Here is a 17,291-nt window from a genome sequence, read left to right as displayed (position 1 = left end):
GGTTCATTCGAACACCTGTATGTTTTAAAGGTATATTCCAAACAGTTTCCACTAACGGCTTCTTAGATGGTTATGTGGAACAACCAATCTGGCAAGTCCTGTTAGAGACCTTTAGCTTTAATTGAGGAAACACACAGTTTGATTAATAATGGATGAAATACATTAGCATTATTCTGACACAAATGCAAGTTGTAGAAACCAAACGGATATGAACAGACATAGTAATGGGTGAATTGAAGAGGGACAATAGGCATAACAGACCTATTAGCTGGTGCAAAACACCTTCACTTAGTATGCACCTGTGGAGCCATTCATGTCCTCACTAACAAATCCAAACTGCAGGTTATTTTGCTTGTCTAAGATTGTTCCTGTTCCATAAAAGATATGCACTAATTTTTCCTCCGTCTTTATTCAGTCAACACACTCAGTGGGACGCACAGGCTCACATGAATTGCCCTGTCATCAAGAGATCCAAGATGGATGGAATAATTTCCCAGCATTGCCCCCACTCTCTTCTGCTTGTCATTGTCTGTCAGTCTTTCAAGACTTTCAAAAAAATTGCCTAAAGTGCATTGCCTAAGGCATTTTTTAAGCCCTCAGCCAAGCGTCTGACTAATCTGATGTTTGCCTGCGATTAATTTAAAGAGCTTTTTGGAAGGTTATCCTGCATTCCTGAAGAAATACTTTATGGCAAACAAAGAGGTGTCACATAAAAGATTGAATGACATGCATATAAACCACACATGCTAAAAAAGGGCTGGACAATCATGAGGTTACAGAGCTTCACTGTTTGACTCTTAAGAACACTGCTTGGAAATGTGGATAAATTATGGGTATGGTAATAAAATCTCTTTTGCTGGAGGAACACGATCATTCAAACTTCAGCAAGGAAGACAAACTTAATTGGAGTTTTGAGCAGCCGTCTATCTCTCTGTCTCAGTGAGACATGAGTGTTTGAATAATGAATGTGTTTAAAACGTTGTCGACTCTCTAGGTCACTGTACTGTCACCTCTCTTGCATCTTGACGCTTTAAATTGGAGCTTTGATTTAAATGTCACAAATTTCAGTCATGGAAGTTTACAAACTTGTCAATACATCACTGCATGGACAGAAACTGGTCAACCAAGAGATGTGTGATGAATGTCATGCATCAGTCTCACTGTGGTTAACATCAGCACTGACACTTTCTCTAGGGGACAGTTTATATTCTGAGGCCACCAAGTGCCCAATAAGGTCAGGCAACGCATCAAACGCAGCACACATAAATCCCCAGTCACGGACGTTCTCCTGTCATCTTCTCACATTGGCACAAAAGAGGAGCAAACATGTAGCAAGTCAAAAAGTTAGGAACAGATCACATCGAGGATTGAGTGATCACCGGGGGAGCGGCTGATTCATCCCTCCCAAAGTTATTGAGAAGTATAGTGCTATCAATCTCAACAAACTTTGCATCGGAGAGTGTGTTTGCTCCTGAATGTGACAGTCGTGTTTTGACAGGGAAACAGCAGCAAAAACCCAAAGGGCAATCTGGAGTGGGCAGCTGTGTGATGGGAAGGCTCACAGCTCATCTCTCTGTACTACAGAAATGACCTCAAACAAGCCTGCACTACTATTAAAGAACGCGTTTACTGTTTGTTTGTTTTCTTAACTGTATGACTTTGCACAACGCAACCTCTCCAGTAACGACCGCTTTGAAGAAGTGCAACTTCTCATTGGACTCACAGATATAGTCAGACACCTTTAACGATGAAAAGCTGCAACAAGCAAAGCTTTCTGAATGTGCACCATGTTCTGCTTTGGGGCAGGTGTCGTTACAAAATGAAGTCCAACAGTTCGTTGGGTCAGTGTTTTGTCAGTAATTGGAGGTCTCCGATGTAAAGCTTCACTTTCTTACCAGTTCTCAAGGCATGGCTTCTATTCTGGTACTAAACTGGGGCCGTTATTGCATCCACAGGTGCATGCCTACTTTTTAGCCACTGGCTTTTTTGTTTTCTCTCTATACATCATGCACACATTTGGCATCAATAACTATTCAGTTGCCATGCCAAGTCATTAGAAAATGTTCTTAGTCACTGTGGCATTGATATTAAATGGCGCAGCTCGGTAGAGTTACTCACCAGGACTTGTTCAAGAGTCTAGTGGATATAATAAGCTGACTAGCTTTCTGTGTGCAGTCAAACATGCATCACTTATACTAATCAGTCACAACCCAGTTAAGAAGAGAAGAGATGAGGACGGTGAAGTGAAGAGTTTTTTAAAATTATTTTTGCATTACTGTGTGAAGACTGCTCAGAATACTGGTTGTAAATGTGCAAAGCGCTCCACGGTCCCTTCCAGGAATAATAAATATTGCAGCCATATTGATCAAATGACAAAGCATGATTGCCTTTTAGCAGCAGAAGCCACTTGGTACACAAACCAACAGCTAGCATGCACTGAATTGTTTTAAATCAGTGGTATGAATCGTTATATCTCGGGGGAATTGTCTAGCTTTGTTGTGAAGTGAGCAGGATGCTGTTAGAGCGAGAACAGCAAGATGGACAACAGGTGTTTGTGTTTGTTTGTGATACAAATCTTAATATCAGGTTATTGTGCTGCGGCCAATTTAAAAAAAAAAAAAACTACACATTCGTGTAAATTAAGTTTTCACATGTGATCAATGAGGGGGGATTTTTGTTCTTCTGCAGATGTAAAATGAGTTGAGATGACAAGAGAAGGCGCTCCTTTCATTTCACCGACTAGCGGTGTGAAGTGTCGACTGGCTGCAACCATTCACGCTGCTTCCGCGGGGTGGTCTGAGTTCTGCAGTGGTTTGGGGGCTTTATTGCAAAGCGCTTCGCACCGAGCAGCGACAACTTTAGTGTCAAATGATTTTCAGGAATAATTCAAAACGATCAGTTATGCCCGTCATGTCACTAGACCTGCAGCCGAATAAACAGATCCCGCGACTGCGTGCGCTTCTTTTTTCATTGTGTCAACCTCCCCCTCTCGCGCCAGCAGAGAGGAAAAGAGTATCAATCTGATGCTGTCCACCGTTTCCAGGGTGAAAATCCCCCCAAGGAAGCATTCAAAAGCTGCTAATTAAAACAGCTGAGGGGGGGGGGGGAAATCAACCGAACGGGGAAAAGACAGGATAACAGGGAAATGCATTGAGGGGGGGGGGGGAGAAGGAATGCAGGCGTTTGGAAAAAACCTCTAGAGGAACAGAGAATCACGCAGACAGGCACGCAGGTAAATATGAACGCTCGTATCGCTCAGCATTATGAGGAAATAGCGATGTTTTCACAACACTTCTTGATATCTATCTGCGTATAGCGAATCAATCAGCACCGGTCTGCTTGGACAGCTCCGTGCGTCCTCCCCCTCCTCCGTGTCTCTGCCTCTCGATCTGCTCCAGCTGAAATGCTGCTCGTAGCCACACAAGAGCCGTGTCGATGTGTCTGTTCGCGTTTTATTTCATTTTTATGTAACAGTCCATACGGCTCTATAGCTCTCGATTCAAATAAATAATTAAATCCGAAACCCGAAGCGATGTCGATAAGTCCCGTGAAGTCGTGCCACAGCTGGATGTAAACCTCTAATTGCCTCTGCCTTCTTCTTGCAGGAACGATTCTTGGGGAGCTTGGTCCAAAAAAGGATGTACAACGGTGCTAACAGATGCATCTCATACGAAATGCTTATGTGATCGCGTATCTACCTTCGCCATTTTGGCTCAGCAACCAAGAGAAATAGTAAGTGGGCTATTGATTTCTTATTCAGTGTGGGTTTTATAGCCCAATGTAAAAGAAAAACACTGCCTGTGTGTGTGTGTGTGTGTGTGTGTGTGTGTGTGTGTGTGTGTGTGCGCGTGCGTGCGTGTTTGTGTGTGTGTGTGTGTGTGTGTGTGTGTGTGTGTGTGTGTGTTTGCTTGTGCAAATGGAAATTGAATCTTTGGTGTGCTAATCCCGTTAAATAGTAAGTCAGCGATGCAGGGAGATTGTGGGCGGTTATTTGTAGTTTGCACATACATTTTGGATAACTCACCGTGCGCGCGTGCACGCGGGAGGGTGTGTGCATGCTGGTGCTTGGGGTTGTCAGTCAAACATATATTTGTTCAAGGGGAAAGATAATAGTTATCAGCTTTGACATGTTTCTGTTGTTATAGTCTCTGCTGAGATGAGGTTTGTTAACCATGTGTTGAGCTCATATGCTGACGTGAGACTCGACATGTTGAACACATTGTGCCCTCTGCATTAGCACACAGAGGGAATTGAGATATCACAAAGACACATATTACCTTCCTCTCTGACAGGCCTGAGGCAATCAAAAGTAGAATGGAAAACCTCACAGCTCCAAATTGCAGCCCTGTGATTGGCCAGCTCACATGGTGTCAAAATATGACTGGAAAAAATTCCAATGAAACTAAAAATGTCGATGCATTTGAGCCTCTATAGCTCCCATTGTCTCTGCTTCAGCCTCCATTGTTTTGTAATAGAAAGTCCAGATCAGATAAATGGAAAGACTCGCACGTAAATGGCCTTCAAGCCCACGCATGCACTTCAAACCTCACAGTGTATTAGGGAACCCACTGTGGACTTGTATTTAGATTGGTGGTGGTTGTTTTGATTGGTTCCCTCTCTGGGCAACAATAAAGATTTACTGTTCTGCATGAACCACATCCAACCTCCCACTGACTGGTTTGTCTTGCTCTGTCTCCTCCACAGAACATGGAGTACTCAGGGGTCCCATCTGTGACATTGATAGTTGGCTGTGGTCTGTCTTGCCTGTCCTTGATCACGTTGGCAGTGATCTATGGTGTGCTATGGAGGTAACTGCAACACTCAAGCAGGATACATAAATGATATTGAATCATTTAACTTTGTGCATTTTCACAACATTATATTTGTTAAATCATCTGATAACGATTGTTGCTTTTATCTTCTTTTTTTTTCTTCTTCAGATATATTCGCTCTGAACGGTCTATCATCCTGCTCAACTTCTGCTTATCTATAATCTGCTCCAACATATTGATCCTTGTTGGACAAACGCAGACGCACAATGTGGTAAGTGCCATTTAAGGATTTGTTCAGCACAGTTTATAAAGGATGGAGGTCCACTTGTCTTTTTATATATCTACGAATTTAAGTTGGATAATGGTGCAGTGAAAAGATCCACGTGGCCTTGTCCAGGTTGAAAAGAGCTCTTTATTTCTGTATTGGCCACTGTGAGCATTTGGTTGAGATCTTTACGCTGTGTCATACAGTTTATTCTGCAGAATATAATGAGGATCCTTTTCATGATCGTTGGAGATAAACAACAGTAGAAACTCCATCGCCTTCACCTGTACTCAGTTAATTTGAGACGTTTCAATCAACTTTACTGTGATTTTGAAAAAACTGAGAATTGATTTAAAGTCTCACCGGCCATCTACCAGAGGTCTAATTTAGAGTACAAAAACAAGACTATAACACATACATTATAGCCTCTTTTAAGCAAATGACTCATCTTCTTTTATGTCTCGCGCAGACAAGCTTCTCATATTTCATCCAAATGGAAATTTAAATGTTCCTAATGCTTCTATAAGATGTCGATCCACTTTGCGTTGGGTAAAGACAACTGGTGTTTCCGCTGGTAAACTTTAGACATTCCAATTTGTTGGCTGTGAGAAAGTCTTTAACTGCAATTAAACGACGCAATGCCATAAAGAAAACAAACTTTGAGATTAAATACTAATGCCAGTTTTATGACTGTGGTTCAAACCTGAAGCACTGCAATCAGTTAAATGTCTCACAGTTAAAGAGAGTCAACAGTGTGGGAGCAGCAAGGCAGACATGATGCACACCAGGAGACATGTCGCACCAGTCAATCAAAGACTGATGAATTATTGCGATGCCGCCCCTGTAATGATGTTAAGGTTGGACTGGAGGATGAAAGCAGCTCTCGTTCTTAGAAAAGTAAGAACATTGTTTTTTGTTCAGATGTCAATGTGACCTGAACTTTAGATTGAGTCAGCAGGATTCAAAAGGATAACAACTCCCCCTGTTAAAGAATAACTTCTTTCAATAAATATGTATCACGTCCTCTCTCTGTCTTCATAACTAGCCAGTACAAGTGGCTAATGTAAAAGATTGTTTGGCAAAGAGTAGATGGAGTTTACAAGCTGCCCACACAGATGACCTTCTCAGTCATTTGGCAGCACTACACAATTACACATTATCCATTTTATTGTGCAACCACATTCTAAGTATACCTTTATGTTTTGCAAGGAACACACATCTCATATATATATATATTAAAATGCCTCCCTCTTTTCATTTTTCCTATGTTCAATGCAAATTGAACAAAGGATAATGAATGAATGCATGAAGAAATAATTGTCTGAAGTGTGTTTGGTAAACCTACAATGTCTGGTTACTGGAGACACTGTGGACGATTCACTACCTGTAACCATGCAGCCCTACATTAATTGACCATTTTAATGTCAAAGGAAAACAAAGACACAGCATCCACATGTGAGAATCTGTTTCCGGCACACAATGCACAAAGCTTTAGGGCATTTTAAAATCTGAGCTGATTTGAAGCCTTGCCATATTTAATCAGGGCTTTAGTCATCTCCTGTCTTGAATATGAGGACCACCACTTAACATGGAATACTCACGTGGCATGCTGCTAATAGGATATCTGTGTCTGAAATCTGCAAAGAGATTAGGTGGTTTTCAGAAAATCCACTGACATTCTGGAGATGTCATTCCAGCGACTCAGAGTGACTCAACAAACTAATTATTAATTTGTATCTGGACAATATTATGTATTAATTGATTGTTATATTGAACATTACCATGGATCAAATAGTTCTATGTTATGTGAAAGGGTTGCTCTTAGTGATAAACCCAGAGAGAATTATCAAAAAGACTCAACAGTCCCCATCAGCTCAGTTTTAGCATCTTTCTGCTCATTGTTTGTTTTTTACTGCTTTGGTTCACTTCCAAGGCTCTCGTCCACCTTGTTTCAAGCAGCAGCAGCAGGCAGCAGTAAAGCTCTGATAAACCTGCTCAGCATTAAATACAGAGGGACTAAGTTAGCAACCAGCTGGTGAACATAGAGGAGCATTTAACAGCTAAAGAGACAGATATTTCAGGTATATTAGTTGGAGACCATGAACAGAGGTAAAAGCTAAAACGAGAGTGAATATTAGACTTACATCAGCAGGTGGCCAGAAACACGACTTCAAATAAATGCTGATATTGTTCTTCATCTTTTGGATGTGTCACTTTGGCAACTGTATGCGAACACATTTGCCATGTCAACTTTAAAGAATGTCAATATTGTGTTTAAAGCTTGTTGCGCTGTGCCAAAGGGGCCAAAACAAATCGATGAATGCAGGTTCTATTATTAAATGATACACTTTTTTTTATCAACGTAAGGTTGTCTCTCTCTCTCTCTCTATATATATATATATATACAGACATATGTACACATTACCGATAAAGTTTATTAAACTGTGAAAATCAAAAGTCAAATTTCATTATTTGTATTCCAAAAAGTGAATGCACAAAAAGCTTAAAAGTCAAAATCAAAGTATACTATATAGGTTCTAAAATAGCTAAACCATCATTTTACCTATTCATTTCTCACAGCCTCAAACATGTCTTTTTATAAAACCAAAGCCGTCATCGTTCAGTCAGATTTAGATAGCTGTATTAGTTTTGTCGGAAAAAAAACCTTCCAGGCCCATGAATTTATCACTATTATCCCTTTTGTTCTGTCTTTAATGTGTCGCTCTTGTTGTAATAATATTTGAGAAATATCTTGTGTGTATGATCAGACATACTGTAGAACCCAATGTTTCAGCAGTAGGCCAGCAAGAGGAGAAAACATAGCCCCTGTGTGGGTTTAATTGCCATCCTGCCTGACACTGCCTCGCTTGTTTTCCTTGCATCTCTTGTAAGAAGTGCATATAATTGGCTCCACTGTTTGTGGATTCAGACTTGCTCATCGTCTAATAGAAATCATTGCTTTGGTGTGGAGGTGTCCTCTGGGAGCAGGAAGTCAGTGAGTCACCTTTTCCTGTGTTATTCCTTTGTCCTCTGTTGTGGTTCATCTTGGAATATAGAAAGAAGCACAGAGGGAAGCACAGAGGGAAGGTTGAATTATGGTTTCTTGGAGTTAGAGTTCCCATGAAATATTCATCTTATAATGAGCAGGAATGTAATATACTGAACATGGGTGAAAGTAAAGGTATCCAGGGTCTATTGCGTGTCAACAAAACATCACCAGAAAACGTTTACCTTTCATAAAATGTTTTTTTTTTAAATGTCATAAAGTCATCTGCTCAGGAGTAATGTGAGCTGACACACTTTATCTGTTACTATCTGATTTATGGCCGCTTACGCAAGACACAAGATTTAAAATTATCACCAAGTCAGGTATCGTCACAGATGGTTTATCAAAGCTGGCATCTAGTCAAAAATTAATATCAAATTCAAATAAGCTTTATTGATGTTATTCATGTTACATTATTGCCATAGCTAAATTACATATTCTTGAATAATTATATTTAACACAAGAAAACAAAATAGATAATGACTAGATAACAAATACACGTAAACACACACACATTTTACAGATTAAATCAATCAGAAACATTTACTTCAGAGCGTGTAGCACCTCTTAATTTAGGACAACAGACAACATATTTTGCAGCTAATATTGCAGGTTGATTTTTCTACCCACATACATATGGTAGTTTCTGAGGATCGGGTAGATGGATAGACTCAGGGTTTATATAATATATTTTTCCAGGAAAACTTCTCGTACATCCTTTTATATTCCCCAAGTACAGTAAGAAGTGAGATTCTGTCTCCAAGTCAACACTGAGTCTCTACATTGTCCGTGTTTTCCTTATATACTTGCTATTCAAGAGCTAGAAACTTATAATGTTGTATTAAATATATTCTATAATTCCCATGATATTAGCATATTCAGCCCCTTTGTATATTCTCCGTTCCAACATTATACTGACCATTTTGGTGAGGTTTAAAGACAAAATGTTAATAATTCCTACACATGTTCATACAATGTTCCCCCAACGGCATATATGTGCTGTATATTACACATGCACATTCAAGCAACAGTATATTGTTAGTACACAAAGCTTGACCTCCCTTCCAGTGAAATATGGCAAAGAGGGATTTCATTTATTCCTGGCTTCCATTCGAAGGCTAAACTTTTGAAATAAGTGATTGGGGCATTGAAACAGGCAACATCAACATACAGCTCTCTCCTACACATTTGGCTGCAGCTCCGTAATAGCAGGAATCATCTGTTGAGGTTCAGGAGAATAATTATATGCGTTGCTTCAAGCCTTGAGAGTGTTACATATTGAAATAAAGTAGGCAGACATAGCCATTTTGTGACTAGTGTCAAAGTTGATACATTTTGTTCAGTGTTTCTCTTGTGTTTCAACAACACTTTGCCACCACCGCTATGTTGTTTGGAGTTTTTAATGTCCTCCCGACAAGCACCCACTGTGTCGGGGCACTTTTTGCTCGATTCAAAAGGAGGGTGCTTCAATCAAAATTAAAAACAGCTTCCTCCTCCCACACTGATTACACCGATAGGAAGACAAAAGTAATGCCGTAAGGTATGTTTCAGATTCTACATCAGTATTTAAAATAATGTTGTAGATCTTAACATAACTATTCTTTAGATACAATGAATGTGCTTCTCCCCAGTTAACTCTTAATAGTGTCTAAGGCTTTATTGCATATGTATTCAAAGTTAAGTGGACTGAAAATGTACTGCATTTTTATTAACCAATTAACTAATCTGTAAATTATAAAATAATAAATTGTGATTGGAAAATAAAATTGCCTGGAGCCCTAAGGAAAATAATTTAATCACCATGTCAACATTAGTTTAATCCAATTATGAAAGAGGGTGTTCTCAGCCTCACTATAAGCAAAACCGAAATCCCTTTTAATGTTTCGCTTCAGTAACATGGCACTGCTCCTTTTTTTCCTTTCAATAGCCTGTCATTGCATTATGAAGCAAAGTGTGCAACAGTTCAAGGCAATTAGGCTTTCAGTGTATTATATATGGAGCGTCAAGGCTCAACCCAGACCCTTTCTTCAGAGTTTAGTCAGGCCACTCTAAGATATTCTTCAAATGTGCTGCCCTGACCTTAAACTGCTATTATCTAACTGGTTTGAAATAATACGTGTCAGCTCCCACCCTTACCTTCATGTCTATCAGCTCTGCAATGTTTTAATGTGGTCCCTTCCTCAGTTCCTCTGTTTCCATGGATACTGACACAGTGTGCTGAACATCTCCAGGCATTTGCCTTTTCAAAGGGCAGCGCAAACTCTAGGTTTCAGCTTTGTTCTTCTATGACTACGTATGTCCATCTGGTTCGATCATATTGTCCTCATAATGTATCTTTCTCTCTATTGAATGCACAGTTTTCGATGTACAGGATTAACAAGGTTGGTTGGTATAGGCACCCGAGTGAATTAGAACGGTTGCATATGACCTGTTTCCAGGAAACAAGGCAGGCTCTATTTTCAGCACCGTAGACAGCACATGAGCAACAGCATCTCCAGAATTAGCTTTGGATCAACAGGCAGTGTAGCTGCTGTATGACATACCCACATGTGTTCCCCTTCATTAAAAAAAATCTTTACACTGATTTTTCATATTTACCCAGTAATAACCACATATAGCACAGCATCTTACTAACTACAGGTCGGTGGACTAGTTCATCTATATGGAAAGGAGGTAGAAACAACACAGAAGTATATTATATGTCTATTTATTATTCAAAGCTTATTCGACAAAAGCGTTATAGTACAGAATGTATGTATGATTTCTACAAAAGCAGCTGGACACACCTTGAACTACCACATGGGCAGGTGGCAATGAGTCATGGGAGCGTCATGCTTTGATTTAATAGGTTGTTTTGATATTTTCTTCTATGCAACATTAGCAGTTCTGAAGTGTCACTTAAATAAGTTGGTTTCTGTTACCTATGGGACATTAATTTAAGCATTGAACACTATTCTTATGAAACATGAAATATCTGCAAAACAGACCCATATTATAAGACAAACTAGGTCTAGGCCAGTGGTGAAATTAGTGCATATTGAACTGACCTTGAAGAATCCACGATATGTTATAGTCATGCGTCATAGACAGTTATCTTTGTTTAGCAGGACATTATTGTTCCTGTTTTGTGTTGTTTCCACTTAAAGTATATATTTAAGGTACCCTATTAATGTTAGCAAGGCCAATCTATGTTATAGACTACTCATTATAAACAGATGTTCTTTGAAGTTGACCATTTCAGTATCAAAGACATGTGGGAATATGGCATCATGACATGCAACTCATACTGCACTTGAATGCATTGCATGCACTTTGATAAATATTTAGGTCTAGGTAATTGATATCCCTAGTAGCTGAAGGTAAACATAATTCCCCTCTTCTCACGCATGATGTAATGCAGGATTACTGTCTTGTGTGAACCCCGTGAACACTGCAGGGGATGGATGGATTTAGTGTGGTTTTCTCGGTGGGGATGTAAAGTATATGGCAGAGCTCATATTATGGTGTGGACGCCCTGGGACGATGTGATACACTTCAATCTTTCCCTCTTTGTGCGGCATTGCTCAGATTATCACAGCTTCACACTGCAAACAGTCTGAGCTGGAGAAAGAAAAGAAGCTTAATCTCTCCTCGCTCACAAATGTCAGTGTGCAATGACAAGATTCTCCAGGATACTTCGTTATTTCTAATCCTCTTCTAAACAATTGCATTTCGAGATGCCTCTCCGCTGGAACAAAGATGGACGAGCTAATGAAGCTGAAAAGCTGAATTCAATCTGCTGCCTCTCACGCGTGCATTCTGTATCATTTAAGCAGTGTTGTGTTTTCTTCCCCTCCTCTCTGTGTAAAACAGTTGACCTTGTCTCACATGCCTCCAGGTGGGATCCCCAGCATACTAATGAGGGTTAGTGCAGAGGAATGCTCAGCCACGTGTCAGCTAGCCCGGCTCAGATCTTTACTACAATTGCCACCTCTGTTGCTATAAAGTTTAAACTGACTGTGTTTCATTCACTTCACCGGAGGGTACTTCATCGGACAGTCTAGACAGGCAAATGCATAAAGAAATATCAATGTGATCGATTGGCAGAAATCTGTTGTAGTCTGCGTTTATATTTGCTCTGCAGCACTATTGTGTGACAACAACGTATTTATAGCTGTTTTAAAGGGAATGGTTTTCTGAACCCACAGTCCTTGTATATATCTCTTTCTGACCGTTTCTTCCCCCTGTATCACTAGGGTGTCTGCATCATGACGACAGCCTTTCTGCACTTCTTCTTCCTGGCATCCTTCTGCTGGGTTCTCACAGAGGCCTGGCAGTCCTACATGGCAGTGACGGGAAAGGTTCGGACCAGGCTAATCCGCAAGCGCTTTCTGTGTCTGGGCTGGGGTAAGCAAGCAGCATGTTTCTCTAAACTTCTTCATTATCTCCCATCAATCCTCGCAGCTGCCATTTTCTCTCAAGGTCTCTGGCCAAGGTGTCTTTCCAAGTATCTGTGTGTCTTTTTCCATCCTCTCTGTGGGGCAGCCAGATCCTCATAATATCAGGCTCGTTGTTGTGATGCCTTTGTGCTCCAGTCAAGCTTTCTGAGGGACGGGTAAATGGACCGGGGGGAGACAGACTGGTGCGGTTCTCCCACAGCAGGTTTCAATGACCTTATGTCTGATAACGAGGGCATGAGCTGAGCCTTTACACTGCAGCAGAACACATTTGATCTAAAACCCTCAGAATCCGAGTTCAGGAGAATTGATTGTTTACTAGGTAAAATGAGGGGAATTTATATACTCTGCTGTATGTTTTCCAAAGTCTAATGTTCAATCATTTGTAATATTAATTTGTACCACACATGAAATACAGGTTGAAACTAATATAGTGTATTTATTATCCATATTGCAACACATTTGAATCATTCTGGGTATCAGATCATTACGTTTCTCCTGCCTCCCACACTGTATTCCCTGCACTTGAATAACCCATCAAAAGAAGAACAAAATGATGTGTGTACATATCTGTCAGTGAACACAGGGAGCAAAAAATATCTTTATCAAAACCTGAAATACATTTTCTTTTTCTTCATTCGATAAATGTCAGTCTGAATCCTCGTCCAAAGGCTTCTTTCATACAGACTGCTAGAAATCTCTCCTTTAAAAAAATCTATTTGATTATGAAAGAGCCCACACTCATTCTTCTTGTTACCTAGCAACAAACAAGGCTCTCTTAGTCATTGCAGTGCCACTGCTTGCTGCAAAAAAATTTTTTTGGACAAAGGCTGTTCTACAAAAACATGGATTTGTCAAAAAACGCCATAACAGACAGTTTGATGAGAAATAACAAAATCTATGTCTTGTTGTGTGACAATAAAAATGCAATACATAATGAAGACCTTTTTTTTTTTTTTTTTTTTTTTTACATACACGACTTGAAATAAAATAGTTCTAATCTTCTATAGGTTACCGTGTGAATTCAAACGGAAGACCAATACATTTTAAAACTGATTCCCAAAGTCACATGTAGCACACGGTACCTGTTGTCTCCTTATGCAGCCTGTGTGAAGTGCAGCGTCTCCACCAGGCTGTTGCCTCCACGGTGATTCATGACATGCTTGTGTACACTCGGCACTCTTTACCTCTTCAACAATGCAGAGAGGCACTGGATGGCCACGGGGTCTTCGCCTCGTGCCTCCAGGAAACTGATTACATCAATAGCACCTGCCTGCGCTGCTCTGAGAGGAGAAGCGTTAATATTCTAAGCACACAGTAGTAAGCACCGAATCTATTACACCGATCTATAATGAGGAGCCATACAGCAACAAAAAAACAAAAATACCTTCATATGAATGGTGTGGAGGGCAAGGGGAATTCTTACAGTAGAGTGATGACATTTCACTGGGTGGTTTTCTGGACTCGATGCTGTGCTGCCATTTTGACAAAGCACAGTACAGTCTGTTCTCTTCTGCTGCGTAATGGAATTCAGTACAGCATGTTGATTGAAATATTGAAAAGCATATCATTGATCATATACTCTCAGAGGATTGTATAGTCTCATACTGTAGCTTCTCGCAGAGTCTCACTGCAAGGCAAAGAGGCTGCAGACTTCTTCTGCATAAAGTAGACTTGTGCTCTCAGTTCTGACTACAAGGACTTCTCGAATAACTATTCATTGTTTTCTCTTTTAAGGATTACCAGCTTTAGTGGTTGCTGTTTCAATGGGATTCACCAAAACAAAAGGCTATGGGACACCTCTATAGTAAGTTTTTCTTTTTCTGTTATTATTATTATATCATTATTATTATTATTATTATTATTCAGTGCACACGCTGTTGGTTCATGGTAACATTTAAGAGTAATGCTGACGTGCTCCTGCAGTGGTTTACTGCAGGAGCAGTAAATAGTACCATCCTAAATAGTACCATTAACATAACCTAAATAGTGCCATAAACAAAGTCCTTGAACCTAATCAAATTTTAAAATAGCACAGCAGGACCCCACTTTTGTGTGAGTTGTATCCCTGCTGGATACCAAACGCATAAACACTGCTTAAAATCTCCTTAGCATTTTATTAGCCTGTGAAACTTTGAAAATAGAGTTACAGCATATGGCACTTCTCCCCTGACATTCGAGAGAAATACAAATGCTGGTGTGCGCCATTAACTTCTTGGTCGGATTTAACTGTTGTTTCCTGCTTTCCCTGCAGCTGTTGGCTGTCTTTGGAGGGTGGGCTCCTGTATGCCTTTGTTGGACCTGCAGCTGCTGTTGTTCTGGTATGTTTCAGTCATCAGATGTCTACTTTGAACCTTTATATGCTGAGAATACAAGGAACATGTAGATTTACAATAAAGGAAATGTAAATCATAAACTAAACTACGACTCCAAAAAAAACGGTACGCATAATAATAAAATACAATAATGACACACACACAACCCACAATGTAGTCTCAGTGACGGTACAGTATCAGTGTGGTGTAAATTGTTAAAACTCGACCAAATGTTGCTGTGAAAATGCCTAACAGGAGGAACACACTCTGCTTTCAAAGTCAAAGTAATGAGCGTCCCATCAGGCAATGTGCTCAAGCAATTCCCTTCCATTTACCATAATGGTGCACCATGTAGCTGTGAGGTTATAAAGTATTTATGCATTAGATTTGTTCAAAATCTAATATACCGGGGTATTTTAATCATCTCATATTTACATTGTAATACAGAGAAAATTACCCAAAGAATGTGATTATGCAAATCACCAAGTCTGTGTCAGAGGGACAGAGAACAGTGGAAACTGAGTCGTTTTTTTCATTGTCAAACATCTGTAGTGGGATTAGAAATAAAGTGATTTTCGATTTTTTTTTAAGCGACTAAATGTCTTAGTTTGAGCTTCAGATGCACAGACACTTGAAGCTGTGCTGTCATTTCCGTTTGTGATGAACCTCAGAGGAACACATGCAGAAATGGCAGAAACTACCCTCTGCAGTGAGAATGAACACCATGCTGCTGTTATCACTGTATTGATACTGTAACATCATCAAGAGATCTCTCACAGAACCAAAGCTGGTTGAATGAAAACGTCCCCAAATGAATTTGTATAAATACTTAACGAGCTCTTTATTTCAGCTAGAGATAGCTAAAATATTTGAATATTTTAAAGAATGTTCTACCCAGCTGCTATAAATCTGAACGTTTTGTATTTGCAGAGGTGCTGCTGCTAATAATAGGAGAAGGTGCCTTTGAGAAGACAAGCGTTTCTTGTCAAGCTGATCTTTTTTTATGGCTGTTGAGCTGGGCTGACTATCCGGGGCATGCCTCATTTATTGGCTGAAATGTCACAGAGATGAGCAAACAATAGAAGTTAGAGGTCAAAGTTCAATGCAGGCGGAGATAATGACATCACATTATTGGCGAGGCATGTCGAATGTCAAGCTGGGAGATGTCTTTAACATTGGTTTTGAAATGATCTTGTTGCAGTTGATTTATTGAAAAGCTAATGTACCTGTTCCTTTTTATTGACAGGTCAACATGGTGATCGGTATCTTGGTGTTTAATAAACTAGTGTCCAGAGATGGCATACTGGACAAGAAGCTGAAGCATCGAGCAGGGTATGACACCACGTCCTTGTTAGTACCTACTTTTTCTTCTATACATTCTTTCTTCTTAACTTCATGCAAAAATACAAACATGTTTAGATTTTACTTTACACACACATGGAGATGTAGACTGCATAAAAGGCATAAACATAAAGGGGTCAGATCTCTCTCGGGAACGACACAGCTTCGTATTTCTTTGGCAGAATCAGGTCCAAGATGAAAATCATTTAAAACGCCCACACATTGGCTGCGTCTGCTGTTACTAATATGGCGGGGGAGAATTTAAAGTCGGGGTAGTGGCTGTTAGCATTGTTTGTCATGCTGTTGTCTCTATGTCCCACAGACAGATGAGTGAGCCGCATACAGGATTAACTCTCAAGTGTGCCAAATGTGGTGTTGTATCAACAACTGCTTTATCAGCAACTACAGCTAGCAATGCAATGTAAGTGCCCCTCAGTGTCTCTGAATCAATGAGATGATGCTACAAGGAGTCTCTGCATGTACAGCGTGTCCACCGCTACAATCTAGACCTTGCAGTCCACTGCAGCGTAAACTGATGTTTCAATTACACCCACAGTACATCGGAACTATAGTATGGGAATGTCTTTTACTGCAAACGTGCAATGTTACATGCTTTTTTACTACGAGCATGCACATTAAAGCCCTGGAGTAAAAAAAGGCCCTGATGGAGATGCCGCTTTTCACTCCAGACGTTATCGTGTTTGTCTACACCAATTGTATTTCCTCTCCACAATCCCCCCTTCCTTCTCTCAGGGCGTCACTGTGGAGTTCCTGTGTCGTCCTACCTCTGCTGGCTTTGACCTGGATGTCTGCGGTGCTCGCCATGACAGACAAGCGCTCCATCCTCTTTCAGATCCTCTTTGCTGTCTTTGACTCACTGCAGGGCTTTGTCATTGTGATGGTGCACTGTGTCCTACGGAGAGAGGTAAAGGTTGATTTTAAGTCGTCTTTCTTTCATCAATGATCTTTGTTTACCTGGGGATGCAATCCGTACTGCTCTTTTTATCTATAATATTGCACAGGGAGTAGATTTGCTCAATCACACTGGAGATAAGTTTCTCCAGAACTTAACGACATTAACAAATCAAAGTTATAACAACCATAAATAGACAAGTT

At 40.2% G+C, this 17,291-nt stretch overlaps 1 protein-coding gene across 1 annotated transcript in view; it reads left to right on the top strand.

Moving 5' to 3' along the window:
- adgrb3 (adhesion G protein-coupled receptor B3) overlaps positions 1 to 17,291 on the top strand; it is a 102,090-nt gene that overhangs the window by 79,326 nt on the left and 5,473 nt on the right. The window contains exons 16-24 of the mRNA XM_034551243.1: positions 3,606 to 3,732; positions 4,705 to 4,808; positions 4,941 to 5,043; positions 12,319 to 12,469; positions 14,257 to 14,326; positions 14,774 to 14,840; positions 16,081 to 16,166; positions 16,498 to 16,596; positions 16,929 to 17,100. Coding sequence (XP_034407134.1) covers positions 3,606 to 3,732; positions 4,705 to 4,808; positions 4,941 to 5,043; positions 12,319 to 12,469; positions 14,257 to 14,326; positions 14,774 to 14,840; positions 16,081 to 16,166; positions 16,498 to 16,596; positions 16,929 to 17,100 — 979 coding nt within the window. The remainder of the gene's footprint in view (positions 1 to 3,605; positions 3,733 to 4,704; positions 4,809 to 4,940; positions 5,044 to 12,318; positions 12,470 to 14,256; positions 14,327 to 14,773; positions 14,841 to 16,080; positions 16,167 to 16,497; positions 16,597 to 16,928; positions 17,101 to 17,291) is intronic.

Source organism: Cyclopterus lumpus, chromosome 15 (assembly GCF_009769545.1).
Source record: "Cyclopterus lumpus isolate fCycLum1 chromosome 15, fCycLum1.pri, whole genome shotgun sequence".
Classification (NCBI taxonomy): domain Eukaryota; kingdom Metazoa; phylum Chordata; class Actinopteri; order Perciformes; family Cyclopteridae; genus Cyclopterus; species Cyclopterus lumpus.
Note: the sequence above shows the minus strand (reverse complement) of the source record. Positions and strands in the feature narration are given on the sequence as shown.